We start from the raw sequence: 18,485 nt of genomic DNA on the forward strand, positions 1-18,485 counted from the left end.
AGAATGGGTGTATACGGAATTGTGGATTTTCATGGCGTGACAGCATTGTTGGCAGTCTTTTAATTGAGCATGGGGCGGAGTTGTTGTGTTTTGTTATCGTCTACAATCTGAGTTTTCGTGACTGACGTAGAGAGTTAATTCTGTAAATCCCAATTTATTTACATAGATATTCCAGATACCAATTAGCATATACAAACAAAATTGTTTACGGCTTTGAATTGTCAATTCAAACAAAACTAAATTTTCGCGTACAAAATTTTATCATGGTAATTTCTATCATTACATAGATTTATCCATTATGTTCATCTATCATTTATGCTGCCTTTTATATTACTTCAAAAAGTCCCAATATTTTTTTTCAAACATCGAACCTGTCCAACATGCGTGATGGTTTGGCTCAGACAATGTAACAAAAGAAAGTAAAAGAACCAATGAATGACTAGTTTATTTACATGATGTCACAGACACAATACACATTGTATTGTATTAATAAAAAAAATATAATATGTAAAACATTTCATTTTTTTGATCGTTGAAAAAAAATTATATACACAAAAACAAAAAAAAGAAACTCGTCTATATTCGTCGTTATATAGGTACTTTTGACATTAGTTATACTCGTCGTTAGGTATTTTTGACAATGTGTATATTAAATTCTGTCTTTAAGATTGTTTTTCCCATCTTGGTTTCATGTTATGTCAATTAGATTAGAATACTAGATTATAAATTGTATGTTTACGACATTTTACATGGAGGACATCGCGATTGAATGCGGTAGGGAGTTCAAAAACATTTTACCAAAACAATTAACTCTTTCAAAATTGCTCGACGTCGACTACACAGATTTGTTACTATAACAGAAATCATATTGTATTTCAGATCTATCAATAATATCAATAATAATAAAATACGACTGTCTGAAAAAGCACAACAAAATCACAACAAAATCCACATCAAAATAAATTTAAATTACGACCGAAAAATAGTTATTATAAAATATACCCCTAGTATTCATAGCAAAATCATTGCTAAAAATTTAACATGGTAAGTACAAACTGTGTATAATTACAATAGAATATTTGGTTTGTCAAAAGACTTTCGCGTGAAAACACCTGCTAAAACGAGAAGGGACAACTAGTTAATAATTGTCAATCTAATTAATTTTTCCAAGCCTATTTTTATAAACAACTTCAATTTTAAAATATACTTCAATTGTTCTGTGTTTTTTCTTTAGTGTGTTTGTTACACCTAGCTGCCATATATTCTATATTTAAAAAAATAAATAATAAAATCCGCATAAATATAAACTATATATAACCGTTATAAATATTGTTAACTAAAATGAAAGAGAAGAAAGAGAAGAAATCAAACGGTGTAAATAAAGAATAACAAGTGTACCAGATGAATTAAAATCAAAATTGAATATCTATATATAATAATAACTTTTGTCACACCAGTAATAAGTGACAGAAACATCAATATAGTCCTAACTAATTTTCTTTTAACAATAATTGCAATGTTCAAAAAGACACAGTTTTTTGGTTCAAACAGTCGAATCTTTCTAAGGAATAAGTTATTCACAACCATAGCTTGCAATCTTGAATTTCACAAGTAAAACAAAAAACATAACTACGTACATGACAGGTTCATATGAAAATTTAAAAGAAATCTAGAATATTAATGATATCTGGATCTTTTAAACTATAGTACAAGTGATATATAACATTTGTGAATACTAAAGTGTAAGCATGATTATAAACTTAGATGCGCTCTTAGTAACAATCTATACATCTGTTAGCCAAAGACCGAGCAGCAAAAACTACACATATTTTCATATTTCATTATAAGAAAAGGTCTGAATCAGAGTAAGATTTTACTCCCAGCAAATTAAGTTAAGTTATCAACTTCTGCAAGGTTGTATAAAGACCTCACAGTCAAATACATGTAGCTTATTTTATGAGGAATACTACCAAAGGGTGTACAAAGTTTAACAGAGATTGCAAACGGGGAATGTGTGAAAGTGACAACAACCCGACCAAAGAGCAGAACACAGTACAAGACGAAGTCTACCATTTGTTATTAAAATAACGCGGCAAGAAAAACCCATTGGTGGAGACCTAATTCAAGGTTTTTTAATGCGTTGAGTAATGCGCTTCAAACATGGGTCATATATTTTAGCGTAAACGACAACAAATTAAATTGAATACCCAATAAGACAATCGATCAACAAGATTATTTATTCTCGCTTATTTGTAATTTTGTAATTTTTTCACAAGCTATTCTATAAACAAAATTAAAATAACTTGTAAAAATGCTAACGTTTTTGTATCCGATATGAAAGAAACTGTTATATATGGCCAATTCTTGCGTTTGCACTGTAAACAAATATGTAAGTATTTTCGAGCAATGAATGTTAATTGCCCAAAAATTGTATAAGCAAATAGCAAATAAATGCGAGATATATAAATATAGTTAATAATTTACAGAAGAATTGAAAAATATTGAAGTATGATAAAGATAAAAATAATGATCTGAACAGCAGCATAAAAATAAACAAAAACATCAACAAAATCTACATATTCCAAAACACTGTGAAGATACTCCTATAGACTAACGACTCATTTCAAAGAAAATAACAGAACACTGAAAATTACATACTGTTGTCTTAGTCAGTAAAAAAACAATGGTAATACCTTCAAAAAGTCCCAAACGGTTAACGTATAAAAAAAACAAGTGTCAGTGAAATAAAGAATTTGTTCAGTACACAGCATAAAAAGTTAATTTTAACATCGCGGGACGTCTTACTGTTGCATCATTAGGTAAATGAGTTTTCAGAAGTATCCTATGAAAATATTCGACAGGGATAATGGTATTGGCGAAACATAACTTAGGAAAAGCTGCAAAACACAAGAATTACAAGTGAAGAAATGTAAAAGTATTCCTCAATACAACTAAGTAAAAAGCTGCAAAACAGATAATTAAAATCAAAAGACAGAAATTAACAAAATACCTTACATTTGGTATTTAAGTTTCCCTAAGTCATATGCATAACTCAAGGACACACAAGGAAAACTTTTTGAAAGTCATCGTATGGTTTTACCGGGAGGGAATAATATGACTAGGGTAATTTAAGTATCAATATATGCACCTGAAAAGAGATTCTAATTTTATAGATCAAGACGTGCGCCCTAAAGGAGATTCTCATTATTTTTTAAAGCCTCCTTCATCACACATAAGTTCAATTAAACATGTAAATGCTATCTGTATTTGTTGTAACCTATGCAGTATGTGTCTCGATTGGTCGGTTACTTATTTCTTCATTACCACTGTTATCATCACCTGTTTCAGCGACGATATTATTGTTTAGTTTATCTGGACATAATTTGTCAAAATGAAATAAATGTCCCCGGACTGAATACGAATATCTTGCATAAAATATCCAGCCCAAACAAACGAAGACAAAAGATATCAGGACTAAGAGCCCAAATTCTTGTGGGTACGGTGCAAGAATGACCATTAAGAATTTAAGCATGTCCATGAGTTGATTCAAAGAACGCTGGATACCACTGATAATTCCTCGCTCAGTCTCAACAACCGCTTGTAAGAACATCTGTGTGATGGTTAAATCAGTAATCCATAGTCCTGGAATTATATATAACAAAATGTATGTATTTTCTATCAATCACAAATACCAAGTAGTTACAAAATTCTAAATACATTACAGTCGTAATGATATTATGTAAATCATAAAAAAAAATAATAAGCATAGTGATGTTGAATGAATAAAGTTCAACAACTTTTGTACATATAAAAATTATGCTTGCTACTGCAAAACTGAATTAAAATTTGGATCATATGAATATAAGAACTGTTCATCGCATTAGCATTCTTGATTAAACATTTATTATAATTTTTTTTAAATTTGAGAGCTGTAAACTGGTAACTTTATACAGTAGTCCATTACATACGATAGTTTAAGCACTGATGTTTTTTAATATAAGAATTAATGCCTATACATAGACTCAGTTTCCAGTATCTATACAATATGCAGTTATTTTATTACTAAGCTATTGATTAGATTTTTTTTCAAAGAATATTGTTACAGGCGGGCGAGTAGGGATCGAGTGTACTTTTAATTCCGTATGATTGATTATTGATAGTGTTCCTTTACTTAGTCTTGTTTTGAGTGTAGTTTGTTGACTCCAGCATAATCATATATAAAATATACGTTATGTGTTATGTTATCTGATAAAATTGGTACTAATTATAAAAATATGCGATTTGATCTCCCCAAATTGAGTTTGCCAAAGTTGTCTTAGTGTATGCAAATCATTTAAGACCGTTATTTTTCAGGTTTTCATATATTGATTCCAATAAAATTTTGAAATATAAAATGTGTTGTTTCTTTGTGATAATTCTCAATACCCATTTATAACAATATATTTAATACTTACCAAATCTAGCAGTTATCAGCCCACCAAGAAATAAACCAATGGATATATATGATGTTTGATCACTTGCTTCCTGACTAGGTGGCATAGTTACATTAACTTTCAAATTCCTTGTGATATAAGTTGGCATAGTTCCATTAACTGTCAAATTACTAGTGATAGTACTGTTATCGATTCCAAGTACTGAAGAAACAACAATAATGTTTGAACTGTCATTTTCTCTTGTTCTGTACAAGAGATCAAATGGGCTACCAGGAGCAAATACGGATGCTACGCAGAAACAAAGGCTAAATATTTCAAATCCGAGCCCAAACAGTCCTGTTCGTTCCAAACCTATTCTCTTCTGGATCCTTGGATATGCAAATGTGCCTGCTATGCCAAAAATAGACCCTGCAGCCATCATGACACCAAGAAGAGATTCAGATATTCCCTGAGCATACGCATATCCTGACATTAAAAAAAGATATTACTTTTGAATATGATAATTATTAATATTATTTGACAATAACAAAATCTACTTTATCTTTGCTAAAAACAAACGGAGTTTTATTTGATAAAACATTATACTCACCTCATGAAGTATCACGAGAGGTTAATTTAAGGTTTGAAACAGCTAACATTTACCTCAATATAGATATCCAAAGGCAACATTAATGACATCATACAAATTCCCCATTCTCTTTTTTTTTGTCTTGTTTTCTGTGTAATTGTCCTTCTGCATGTTATCAGTTTATACTTGGTGTGATTACCTCGGTTTTAATTTGTAACCAGGATTTGTTTTCTCTTAATATATTTATGATTTTTGAAAAGCAGTGTACTACTGTTGCCTCTATGTGCATATAATTATGTCTATTTGGCCACCAGAAACGTGCCATGTACAACGAAATAAATAATAATCTTGTATGAAATGGGGGATACTAAAATCATTCATTTATTCTAAAAGGTTTTTTTTTAACTTATACTTGTGCATAATGGTATTCTAGATATGGAATATTTAATTGGTATAGCACAAAAAAAATTAAAGTGTTACGGCTCATTACTGGAAGAAAGAGGGTTTACTAACTAGTCTTACGTAAACAAAACGAATTTTTGCTTTACCAAATTATAAGCCTGGTACATCTGATGAGAATAGTATATTAAGTAGCAAAAACAAATTAAACTAACAGTATCAAGTAATAAATCCATTATATAGCCCCATTGTTTTCAGTGTACAATTCTGCAATTTCAAGCATTAATTATGGTCACTTTTTGATATGAGCGTCACTGATGAGTCTTGTGTAGACGAAACGAGCGTCTGCCGTACTAAATTATAATCCTGGTACCTATGAGAACTATTGTCTTAAGTTCAAATAAAGTGACAGTCATTTCTTGTCAACATTACACCTTACCCTGACTTGTGTTGAAAAATTAAACCAACCTTTCATTGCATAGAACAGCGCAATAATCCCTGAAGTTTTGTATTCCAAGAACAGGTGTTTCTGAACTGAACAACAGGACAAATTTGCCCTTCTATTATAATTTTATTTTTTATTAATTAGAAACAACTTTCAACCAAAGTTCTACAGTGATCCCAAGTTCTTTAGCTTTATTTTCATACCAAAATTACCAAATATTTTTATACTTAGCGACAAAATTGTAGCTATGCGTTACATAGGAATTATTTAGTTTAACTAAAATTATGTACTACTTTTCTTGCTTGCTTTTTTCTGACTGGCCCGGTCTAGTAGTTCTAGACCTTAAGTTAATAACCTTAAACTGAAATGGCCCATTTTATCCAATAGAACAACCCTGCACCTCAAAGTATCCAATAAAATTAATCAATGACATGGACATGTACATACCGTTTCTAATCATGTCTTTCCAATTATGTCGAAGAAAGATATGCACAGCTAACAGCACTTTCATTTGGTTAACTAATTGTCTTAATATATAATCTAACCTTTTGTAAAAACTTGTATACATCTTAAACCAAGTTAATCATACATGAAAACTTACCAACAGTAATACTATCAAAACCTATCACGGTCATATATAAACATGATAATCCCAAACCAGCGAATGCAACGTCATACTTCATGTATGTTTTCCATCCTCTGAATAGCAAAATAAAGCTCTTAAACATCTTATATAAGCATTGATCACATGCGTCTTTCTCTACAGAGTTATCTTCCTTTGTTGTGTCGCCTTCTTCTGATGATGATGATCTGGTACATTTCTCTGTCTCTTCCTGTGCTACATTTGATGCTTGTGATATTTTTTCTTGCTGATCTTTGTCATCGAGTTGAATGCCTTCATCCGTAAACAGCATTTCTGTTTCTACTACAAATAATGTAAAACGTTCTTTTGTTGTGGTTCTTACCATTTGAACATCAGCTTGTTGAAATTGCAATTTTAGATTTAACTTCATTTGTAATGTATTTATAACTGATTTTCCCTACTTACATTGTGCAATTCAGAAATAAATTTTGAAAATACAAAACATTTTTTAATTTTCTGTTTGATCCTTTGTTTTTAGAATTTGAAACTTCATAGATTACATATATGAAAACCCCAACAAAAATATTGACCAGAAAACATTTAATTATACTAGTTTTCTATAATAACAGAACAACAATGTCCCATACTAGTTAACTTGAAAAATGGCATTTGTTAAAATTGTTCCCACTCACAAATATGCGAGGAATTAAGTCAATGAGTATTATAACAACAAGAGCTATTTTTAAAATACCTTTGTCTTTTCTCGTTTTGAACATTTTACTCTTCAGTGCAGGCACTTCCATGTACACCTTCCATATTAGAAAGTACTCAATGAAGACAGAAACCAGATTCCAGCCCGCTATAAAAACTGCCGCATATTGTAAAGCAATGAAATAAACTATCTGTCCAGTAGCTACAGGTGATAAGATGGCGGTGGTTAAATCAATTGCTCTCATTCTGGAGGTCATTGCTGTCAACATAAAGAAACTATGACACAACTTGTTCATCTTTGGCGATACATGACTACATGTGAATAACGATCTTGATAAAAATCATCATTTGTCATGGTTGCTTTTTTACTCAGAGTTGTTGTTGGAATTAGATATAGTACTTTCGACTACCTATTAATGTTAAATCCTAAAATACACGGATAGTTCATGGAAAAATTAGTAACAAGGAAAACAAATGAATAATATGACAGATATTTAGAAAAGTAAAAAATACAAACACACGAAAGTCAGTGTCTTTCAAAAGCAACTAAAAAAACACTCTTTACAGGCTCAATCTTGCAATTCTAATGCATCTAAGATGCAATGAAATTTTTTTTCCATTCTTAAAGTATTTTAACAACCACTTACTAGCTAATAGATCTTTATCTCTCCCACATATTTCCACGATCCAATCCCTCTCCACCGATATTGACCGCGCAATGCTAGCAAGATCGCCAAGAATGGCTACCACTATAATGAGTGCATGAAAAAGTGTCAATGCACCTTCGTCGGGCCATAATGTTCGTAAAGTTTCATGATACCATACCACAACAAAAACAATAACTGCACATAATGCTACTAAAATATTCTGTAGAACTAACGAAAGTCTTGCAGCTGAAATCAGAAAAGATCATTCTTTTGATGAAATTGGTGATATTTTCTTTAAAGGGGAATTAGCTACGAGATATATGAAAAATCTAATATATAATTTTGTTTTGCTCAATCAGTAATGAAATACAAATAGTGAAATAGAAATTCCTTTTTAGTAACCAATCAGGTTCAATTTTGTCAAAATAAGCAACAAAAAAAAACCCCATTGATTATGACTTATTCACTTGCAAGTATATAATCGACCTCATTGAATACGTATTTATGTGAACTTTAATTTAACCCCTTAGCTTGAGATTGATAACACGAGAATTGTATAAGTTATTTAAAGGAAGAGAATGTCAACATTGAAAGTGAAACAAAGGTAAATCATTTGATTAACTGATTCGATCCACAAATAAACATTATAATACATGTAAAAACGATGATAAACATTAATCTGTAATATGAAATTAAATAGACCTAAAATAATTCAACAGCACGTGTTTGCTTAATCTATTTATATCTATATAATTATTTATGTTTACATCGCTTATATTGTTATCGGATGACTGTAGAGGTCGACTCGATAAATAATTAGATGGTGTCTTGACTCAAATACACACGAAACGAAGCTACGTATTTTCATGCTAGTTCCTTGTTTATTGTTTTATTTAGACTTTTAACAGTTTGAATAAATGTTTTACATTGTTATAAATCAAATATGAGAATTTGATTAGAATCGTTGAACATGAATTTGACAGCTAGTGCCCCTTTAAATTATTGCCTGCAAACGACAAAGTAATTTATCATTGATTCATAGGCGACTTTTCATATTCAATACCCTTCAATTTCCTTTGCTAATGAACATTTTCTTTAATTCGTGATATTGATTGCTGATTTTCTCTCTGTCGCTCAGTTTTCATACTATTCTTGTTTTTTTTAAATGACTAAAAACTGTTAAAACAATGAAAGAAAGAAAAAAACAAAAACATGTATGTACAAAAAATGACAAGACTGGCTAATTAAGGTTTGCTCAGTTTTTTTCTTCCCTTTTAAATGGTATGTTTAAATGGTCTAATATAGCAGGGTTTGTATTTACTAGTTCATTTAATTTGTCATTGGATCATCATCAGTATCACTTATCAAAGGATCTACAACCAAATGAATAAACTATTTTAAGGTAAAATAACAAGTGTATTTAAGGCAAATTGTATGCATGAAAAAGCTGTAATTACCACATATTTGTCCTCCGAAACTTCTTAGAACAGTGAGAAGAATGGTAATACAAATCATCATAAATGTTGATTTCAGAAAGGCTTTTGACAGCTTAAACGGACAGAACTTCTTAAACATATGTAGCCTACCGGACAGAATTATTCATATATATTTTCAAAGTCTTCTGCACTAACTTTAGGTGTGCAGTAGGACTCGTCCCATACACAAGTGTCTTCATTAAATTAGCAGTGCGACAAAGATGTGTCATGTCAACTGACTTGTTTGTCGTTGCAATCAACCAGATAAAACATTCCCTGTATTGAATGGAAAGACATGAATATAAAAGATCCCCATTCAATCCTACAGGATGATGATGATGGATGGCTTCTTAACGTTCAGTGGCAAATTAATGTGCATATTCAAGACAAGAACATGTTAATGTATTTATGAAATGTTACCCACATTGAATCGGATTTTTAACGTGTAAGTTCACAAGATAACACTACGCAGGAAGACTTTACACAGGAAGACTTGACACATTATTCTGATTCCGAGCCTACCAGTCTGTTGCCTTCTCCTTTATGCCATCTGCTTAGCGGAGAACCGGCAAATACCAATTTTAAAGTCTTTGGTTTTACCTGGCCGAATAAAAAACGAAAGATCGTGTGTAAAGCTAGGTTCACACTGCCGATCAGACCAACTCGATCAATCTCGATCAAGACAAATTAAGCGATCGGGAGACTGGTCTGTCTCAATCGACAAGAACGTTCGGGGTGGTCTACCTCGGTCGTCATCGATCTGACTTTCTACCCGAGAGTTTTTGACATGTCAAACACATTCGAGTAAGGATCGAGAAGCTAGTCACTCGAATAGAGATCGCGATTTCGTCGAGTAGCGGTCGAATTGATCGATAAAAGATCGTGTAGAGATCGAGTTTGATCGAAATACAAATAGTTTACAGATCATCATAAGTACTCGATTTTTCCGATCTTTGCTCGACTAATATCCGATCGTTTCCCGATCAACGACAACCTGTACGATATACCAATGCCCGATCGCTTCATGGTCTTCTCTTTTTAAAATTGTAAGATATCAGTTATAATTTAAAGAATAATGACAAGATCCCCATATAGCAAATTAAACTGTGAAGAAAATTTATGTATATATATTAGTTTAAATTTTTCCAAACCCCAACCATTCTACATAAGTCTTATAAAATATAATTTTCATTATAGTTCCCGATGTATTTATAGCACTCTTAACTAATAATTATAAGTAATTTTAACTTGAGACCATTTTAATTCTTATTTGTAAATATATGCAGTTGTCTCTTAACATTTTCTTACAACCCAGCACATATGAATTATTATATATCTTTTAAAACTTTATGATGACAATCCTATGAATTAATTATGATATTTATCATTTAGTGATTATTATAATCAAATTCAGTCATCTGTATATAATTACAATGTATTTGTTTCCTTATGTTTTAAGGTGTACATAGTTGCTAAAACTATACCCTTTGGGTAGTGCTCCACAATTAATAGAGGAATATACAAGAAACTGAACTGAACATGATCACTGCGTGCTTTCGTTTTTGATAGGCAGTTTGTATTTCCCGAATCAAACAATCAATTAATTAATAATCTATGGTATAATTATAATGTTTAGCTATATTATTGTTTTATTTAATCTACATGTATCTGAAGAATAAAGAAATGAAAAAAATGCAGAATATACCTACCTTTAAGTCTGGGCGTGTTATCAATCCAGTCTCCAATTATTGCAGCAAACAGGAGCACAGATGCTCCTTTGGAAAACCCATAGATTGCTACAAGTCGTAGTGATCCTGGACTAAGTCGTATTAGAAATAACCCAACACCAAACGACCACATTCGGTCGCCCTGAATATATATATAAAAACAACATCGAGTGATTTTTAACTATCACATGTAAAAATAAAGCAATGATTTCTTCGTTTGGCCATGAAAATGTCTACACATCAATAACTAGAGGATACAGATGTGAGCCAACATATAGGCCCTTGTACGAGTGAATATGTAAATTGTGATGCATTTTTCCCCCTTCATTTTCCTTTACAGTATTTATTACCAATTTACGTTAGAAATATTACTGATTCTGCAATGCAAAGTGATGACTTATTAAAGTAACATTTTGACAATCACTTGAAATGTGTGGTTTTCTTCCTTTGACGATACAAATCTTTTAGTTTGAGTGAATAATCATACACAGTGTCATTATCGAAATTTAATGGTATTATAATTCAATGGTATTCCTCTTTGGCTATTGAGAATCCCCTTGTTAAACCTTCTTTTTTGGTTTGAGTATTATATATAGATTTTAACATTTCATTATCCAAACCAAACAATGCACCACATGCAATCGTTACACGATATCTAAATTTCCTTTGAAGAAGCTCGACACTGCCATATTGAATATGCTGGATATTATTAAAACAATGGTTTAAACTTAAAATATACACACTATTTAAATAAAAGAAAACAACAGAAAATGCTGATAGATCTTACATCACAAAAATAGAATTAGCAGAAAAATTAGTTTGGATCAATAAAGAAGTTAAAATTTGAAAACTACACTTTATAAATTTCCGAAACACTTTTCAATCACGCTCAAAGCCGTTTCTAAAGAGATAAACACTACTATCGACAGTCATTCTCCTGTTATTTCAAATAACCTACAAATATATGAAAACTAAATAACCTACAAATATATGAAAACTAAATAACCTACAAATATATGAAAACTATGGGCTTCGCTCTGACAATAAACCAAAAGATTTACAGTGTGACTCGCGGCTGATATTGAAAGACATCAATGTGAAACACGATAATATATACTTATGCTGCTTGAAAGTCCGTCAGTTTTTTTTAAATTTTTTTTTTTTTTTTTTTTATCTCAAAGTATATTTTTGAAACAGTCATGACAGTATGTTTGACCTCTATATTTCCTTATAGCTGAGCAAGTTCAGGTTTCCTGCATTGGATTTGTGTAAATATTGAAGTCTTCGTTTATTCTTATTGTAACAGTATCTTACCCATGCAGAAAGAAAGTGGCTGATATATACATATAACTTTGTTTTTAGTGGCAGTTTCCATTTATCTGAAAAAGGAGGTTTATCATGTATATATATATATAAGTAAACATTGTATATAACACAAATGTTACGCTTTTTCGGGAACATGGGGCCATAACAAATAATAAGTACGGAAATTTACGATCTCGGGGATTTTTGTGAAATTTTGAATTTAACAAAAGCACGATAAACTGCATATAAATATGAAAAAATCGTTAAGAAACTAATACTTTGGCCAACTATATCTAATATCCGGAAAAGTTATGTAAAGATGTATTCTGGTTTACGCTTAGGCACTGCAGATGTTTTATAAGAATGAGTAACAATAACAAATAAATGTTTGGCCAACATTTCAACATACACTATTAAATTATACACAATCATTGCTTTTATAAAATTATGCAACAGTATATCTATCATCATACCATTTATAAAAACGTATTTTTTTGGATATTTGAAATAAATTACGGTACATTACTCAATATTACACATTTATATTAAACTCGAATGATGTTGATTATCATTGTAAATATTTATAACAATGCAAAAAAGGGTGACAACTCCAGCTGTCAACATGGCCACAGGGGGTAGACGTAGTTGTTCCATATGCCTAGAGGATGACTTTCATTGTACACTAAGTGGCAACGTAAAATACGGAAAGCCTGGCTAACAAGGTTCTGACATATATAGCCATGCAAGTTGAATCCTAATTATATTGGCAATTTGGTGCAACCAACAAATTATCCACGTACCGCAAACTTATTTGAAGAAAATATTTTATAAATGCACATTTGATACATATTTCAAGGGGCCAATTCAAAGAGCTAGCGTGAAGGAAAGACAAAATATATTTTTTTCCCAAAAACGTGACATACACAAAAATGTAGCTAGGACTACATGCTTGAAGGGTACAACAAATGTCAGACACAAAAGATATTACTAATACTTCTCTAGAATGTTAAATCGACAAACAGTTTGTAAAGTATCCATTTTAAAGCAATTAGACAGGGCTAGGGTGGTCACGGCTTCCCCATTCCCGGTCATTTCCCTTCGTCGTGAAACATGGTTTTTGATATAATAAAAATGAAAAAAGGTAACTTTTTAAGGACTTTATGATCTTTTTTTTTAAAATATACCAACTAGCTGTTTTTTAGGGGGTTACCTTGAACTTTTTACTCAAAAATTGATGGGTGTCTTCCCCTTCCTTTCATCTTCCTTCTCTGAATCCAAATCAGGAATGGGGTGGATTACTTTAAAATGTAATCGATTAAATTACAATTTCTTTGCTAATAAAATGTAATCGATTACATTACAATTACACCCTATTTTATATGTAATCAATTACATTAGATTACTTTTCTTCAAAGTAATCATGATTACTTTAGATTACTTATGATTACATTGTATATTGCAATATCAAATTTTTTTTATAACTTTTTATCCTCACAAGAAGCTAATTTTGGTGATTTTTTTAAAAGCCTTAATTAATTCATCTTATTCAAAAGAATTTATAGACAAGTACAGTACAACATGTGTAATTTGATAAAATAACAATAGACAAGTGTTCTTTCTCTATGTAAAAGATATAACTTTATTTTTTCTACCAATTTTAACCAACTGCCTAATTAACAAAAAACCTGAACAAATAAGGAAAAATTAATTAAGTATAGTTTTATTGTCTGTTGGGACATAATTGACACATCCATTAATGTTTTTACAGATGTTAATCACTACTTCCATTTTTTTTAAACAAACAATAGGTGAGCTTGGGTATTAAAATTTTATTGTCTTAATAACAATATCAATAAACAATGATAAAGTTAAAAGTGGTTGGCGTCATTATTTGTTTGAAAATTTGTTATTCTTGATCTAATTAATAATTAATAGAATTATGGCCAGGTGAAAACACAAAACAACTTTGTAACTTAGGAAAGTATATATATATACATTTCTCTTTAAATTAAGAAACAGTCTATTGTAATAAAAGATATTTTGTATTGATGAAACTTCTGACGTCACTTATTGTTTACTATGCACATTGTTTGTAATATTATGCGATAGGTATACACTGTACATGTACTTGTTTATACTGATGAGCTGCAAGCCTCAAAGTTAATAAATAATAAAAATTAGAAAGCACATATTATACACAAATTTATGGGAAACAAAATTTATTAAATTTGTCAATAAATGAAATCCGGTTTTAACTTCCATTTTGAATTAAGTGGGCTCATATATTTATGTCGACCATCAAAGTAAAATTGGAACTAAATGTTTTCTGCATTTGAATTTCAAAGTAGTTATGTAAAATTATTGGGTAAACTTATATGAAATTGGAGTTGATATCAGAAGTTTTCAATCAAGGGGGGAAAAATGCAATCAAGGCATGATATTCTTGTATCATAAGAGCTCAATCTCACCACAAAATATTGGAGAGGCAATTTCCTTCAGTAAACTTTGAACAAAATAAAACACTTGGTTATACAAACTTGTTATATCATGTATATAGATGATACAATTTATCACATTAAACAAGGTCCCATCATTGTGAATACTAGTTTCATGATTTTTCATTCAAGCTTTCAGTGAGCTTTACATTTTCTTATTTTCATCTTGTCTATCAAAAACTATTTTTATATATATACAAGATTTGTAATCAGCAAGTAATCATATGAATGTAATCTTAAAGTAATCTAAAAGTAATCATGATTACACCTGTTTTATGCAATGTAATTGATTACATTATGATTACTTGTAATCAGAAATGACATGATTACTGATTACATAAGATTACACTGCAAAATGTAATCGATTACAGCTGATTACGATTACTGATTACGATTACCCCATGCCTGGTATATATATATACATTTCTCTTTAAATTAAGAAACAGTCTATTGTAATAAAAGATATTTTGTATTGATGAAACTTCTGACGTCACTTATTGTTTACTATGCACATTGTTTGTAATATTATGCGATAGGTATACACTGTACATGTACTTGTTTATACTGATGAGCTGCAAGCCTCAAAGTTAATAAATAATAAAAATTAGAAAGCACATATTATACACAAATTTATGGGAAACAAAATTTATTAAATTTGTCAATAAATGAAATCCGGTTTTAACTTCCATTTTGAATTAAGTGGGCTCATATATGTATGTCGACCATCAAAGTAAAATTGGAACTAAATGTTTTCTGCATTTGAATTTCAAAGTAGTTATGTAAAAATATTGGGTAAACTTATATGAAATTGGAGTTGATATCAGAAGTTTTCAATCAAGGGGGGAAAAAATGCAATCAAGGCATATTCTTGTATCATAAGAGCTCAATCTCACCACAAAATATTGGAGAGGCAATTTCCTTCAGTAAACTTTGAACAAAATAAAACACTTGGTTATACAAACTTGTTATATCATGTATATAGATGATATAATTTATCACATTAAACAAGGTCCCATCGTTGTGAATACTAGTTTCATGATTTTTCATTCAAGCTTTCAGTGAGCTTTACATTTTCTTATTTTCATCTTGTCTATCAAAAACTATTTTTTATATATATACAAGATTTGTAATCAGCAAGTAATCATATGAATGTAATCTTAAAGTAATCTAAAAGTAATCATGATTACACCTGTTTTATGCAATGTAATCGATTACATTATGATTACTTGTAATCAGAAATGACATGATTATTGATTACATAAGATTACACTGCAAAATGTAATCGATTACAGCTGATTACGATTACTGATTACGATTACCCCATGCCTAATCCAAATAGGTAAAGGAAACCCAAGTGACAGTCTGAAAACTAGTTTTTTTTAAATTCTATATTTAGTCAGTGACCTTGAACTTTAATCTATTAATTAATAGTGTTACCTTGAATTTTGACCTAATCAGTGACTTCACAATCGATATATCATATAAGGGTTTTCAGCTTTTTGTATCTTAATTTGCTCTTTTGAAGTTTCATTTCCACTAGAAGAGTGAAATTTATCTTTCCTTTCGAACACCATTTTTTGTGTAAGAAATATCTATTTTAAGTAGCAGTGACCATGAACTTTGACCTGTTGACCTAGGCCCAATATCAAGGCTACTCGATTCTTTTTATATCTGTTTAAATTTCATTCAAGTAATATTTTCTGTACCCAATGAAAACACTAATTTTTAAGTGATTTTATTATGTTTTATGGACTATAGAGCACATCACGTCCGAAAACAAGATACATGTACCAGAGAACCTGTGATAATCACGGAAATATTGAAGTTACTTTCTATACACGAATATACCATTTGTATCGAACAAACAGATGAACAGACAGACAAGCAACATCGTACTCCCGTCTTTTTCTGCGGGAGCATAATAACAAACATTAAAAGTATGAAACATGTGATATAGTCTTGCCCTTGTCACGCTATAATGATAAAAGTTAAACACAAAAAGTATGCATTACCGGATTGACACAAACCATGACGGCTCACAGCTACTAGTACTAAAACAACTTACCATGCAAAGGCATTGTGTTCACGAGCTGACTTGCTCTGATAGACAGTTGGTTTTTGCAGGTGAATAAAATAAAGTATTGTAAAAATTAGTAGGTTTGTTTACAAAATAAAACAGAGTCGTCTTTGCGCTTAAAGAGAAATATAATTTTCAAGTCAAGTCCAAACGAAGATGTTCCGGGATTTATAAAGAACTTGTATGTCAGACTTAAGAATATGCATTAGCACTTGTAGCGTATCTTAAATTTAAACAGTGAGGCAACACCAGGAGAAAGGGGGGGGGGGGGGGGGGGGGGGGGTACTTCATATTATAGGGAATACGAAAATGAGCCAAAAATTAATTCCAAAAGGAAACCTGGATGTCAAGTTATTCGTATATCAGAACTTAGTTAATGTACATATATTGGTCATATATATATACAGTTTACTGTTGTGAGTGTCACTGATGATTTAGATGTAACGCTTATGTTCATAAGCGCGGCTCATATTTTATATAGTGTTGTATACTTTAAGTATAAGGTCTTTCTTTCATTTATATTACTATATTACTATATATACATGTAGGTCACAGGACTGAATTTCAGTGAATGTAATATTAAATTGGGTACGTTTTACACAAAATCAACCCTACCAAAAAATATCGAAGTACTTCCCCCCTTTCCACGTGAAGGCAACTAGCTGCCTAGCCGTAAACCTTTGATCATCACAAATAATTTAAGGAAGAAGCAATATGCAACGGTAGTATGAGTTTTTGACTTTGTATCATATGATTATTAGTAAACATTCGGCGACTTATCTACAGTTTACACATACATGTATCCCCTCTATTGAAGACGATTCAAAGAAAAAACTATAATTACGAACTACATATATCTTGTTAGCAAGAAACACATATAATTTTTCAAAAATATATCTCAAACAAGAAGTTCTGTAAACTGGCAACAGTAAGATGCAAACTAGTATCAGATATACGGATCCAGGATTTTGAAAAGGAGGGCGCGCCTGTCCCGGCCCCTTCTCCAATCCACCAACTATAGACACATTTTTAACTTGAGTGGAACAGATATAAAGTCCGAATAACCACAAAATTTAGCAACATAAAGGGTGTTGGTTTGTTGTTTTGTATGTGTGTGTGTGTGGGGGGGGGGGGGGGGGGGGGGTAGTTGACACCCTGCTACCCTAAAGCTGCCTCTCTTTATTTATTGACAACGTTATTCAACAGAAATTAAGCCAGCAGTCCTATTGGAATAACTCCATTTCTCAGGCAACTACGTATTCCTTTATTTGTACGCTGCAGACTCCGTAAGACTGGTGTTTTTCGACTGGAAAAGAAGTAGTAACATTATCATTAACGTTCAATTTTGTAAAAATTAAACATAGAATGTTATCACACTGAATAAATTTTGGTGCCAATGTTGAGCGTAGATTCCGGTTTAAACTTTGAATAAAGGATATCAAATATATAGTTTGTTTCCCATGTATACATGCCTTTCTGTAATTTTCGTATATGGCATCACCGAATTATATTTACAAAGTTAACTGGTTTTAATTTCAATATTACATATTATATACAAAACGATGGGTTCGACTAGTCAGGAGTCGGAACACATTACCCAACCAATGCATCTGATTGAGC

General features: G+C 31.0%; 1 protein-coding gene across 1 annotated transcript; it reads right to left on the reverse strand.

Moving 5' to 3' along the window:
- Positions 1–241: 241 nt before the first annotated feature.
- LOC139516743 (solute carrier family 40 member 1-like) lies at positions 242–16,993 on the reverse strand. Its single transcript, XM_071307027.1, has 8 exons — positions 16,854–16,993; positions 12,303–12,367; positions 10,971–11,130; positions 7,787–8,032; positions 7,180–7,398; positions 6,447–6,770; positions 4,455–4,898; positions 242–3,642 (listed from the first exon to the last, which is right to left on the reverse strand). Exons 1-8 carry the CDS (start codon positions 16,864–16,866, stop codon positions 3,278–3,280), a joined length of 1,836 nt encoding a protein of 611 aa, XP_071163128.1. The 5' UTR covers positions 16,867–16,993; the 3' UTR covers positions 242–3,277.
- Between the last annotated feature and the right edge of the window lie 1,492 nt (positions 16,994–18,485).

The sequence above is a fragment of the Mytilus edulis genome, chromosome 3 (genome assembly GCF_963676685.1).
Source record: "Mytilus edulis chromosome 3, xbMytEdul2.2, whole genome shotgun sequence".
Taxonomy (NCBI): Eukaryota; Metazoa; Mollusca; class Bivalvia; order Mytilida; family Mytilidae; genus Mytilus; species Mytilus edulis.

Excerpts from the sequence above, each read along its gene's own strand:
- LOC139516743 (XM_071307027.1), bottom strand. Across the intron at positions 8,033-10,970 it reads TAACACGCCCAGACTTAAAG|CTGCAAGACTTTCGTTAGTT; the intron begins GTAGGTATATTC and ends TTCTGATTTCAG. Across the intron at positions 6,771-7,179 it reads CAAAACGAGAAAAGACAAAG|TAGAAACAGAAATGCTGTTT; the intron begins GTATTTTAAAAA and ends CATTATTTGTAG.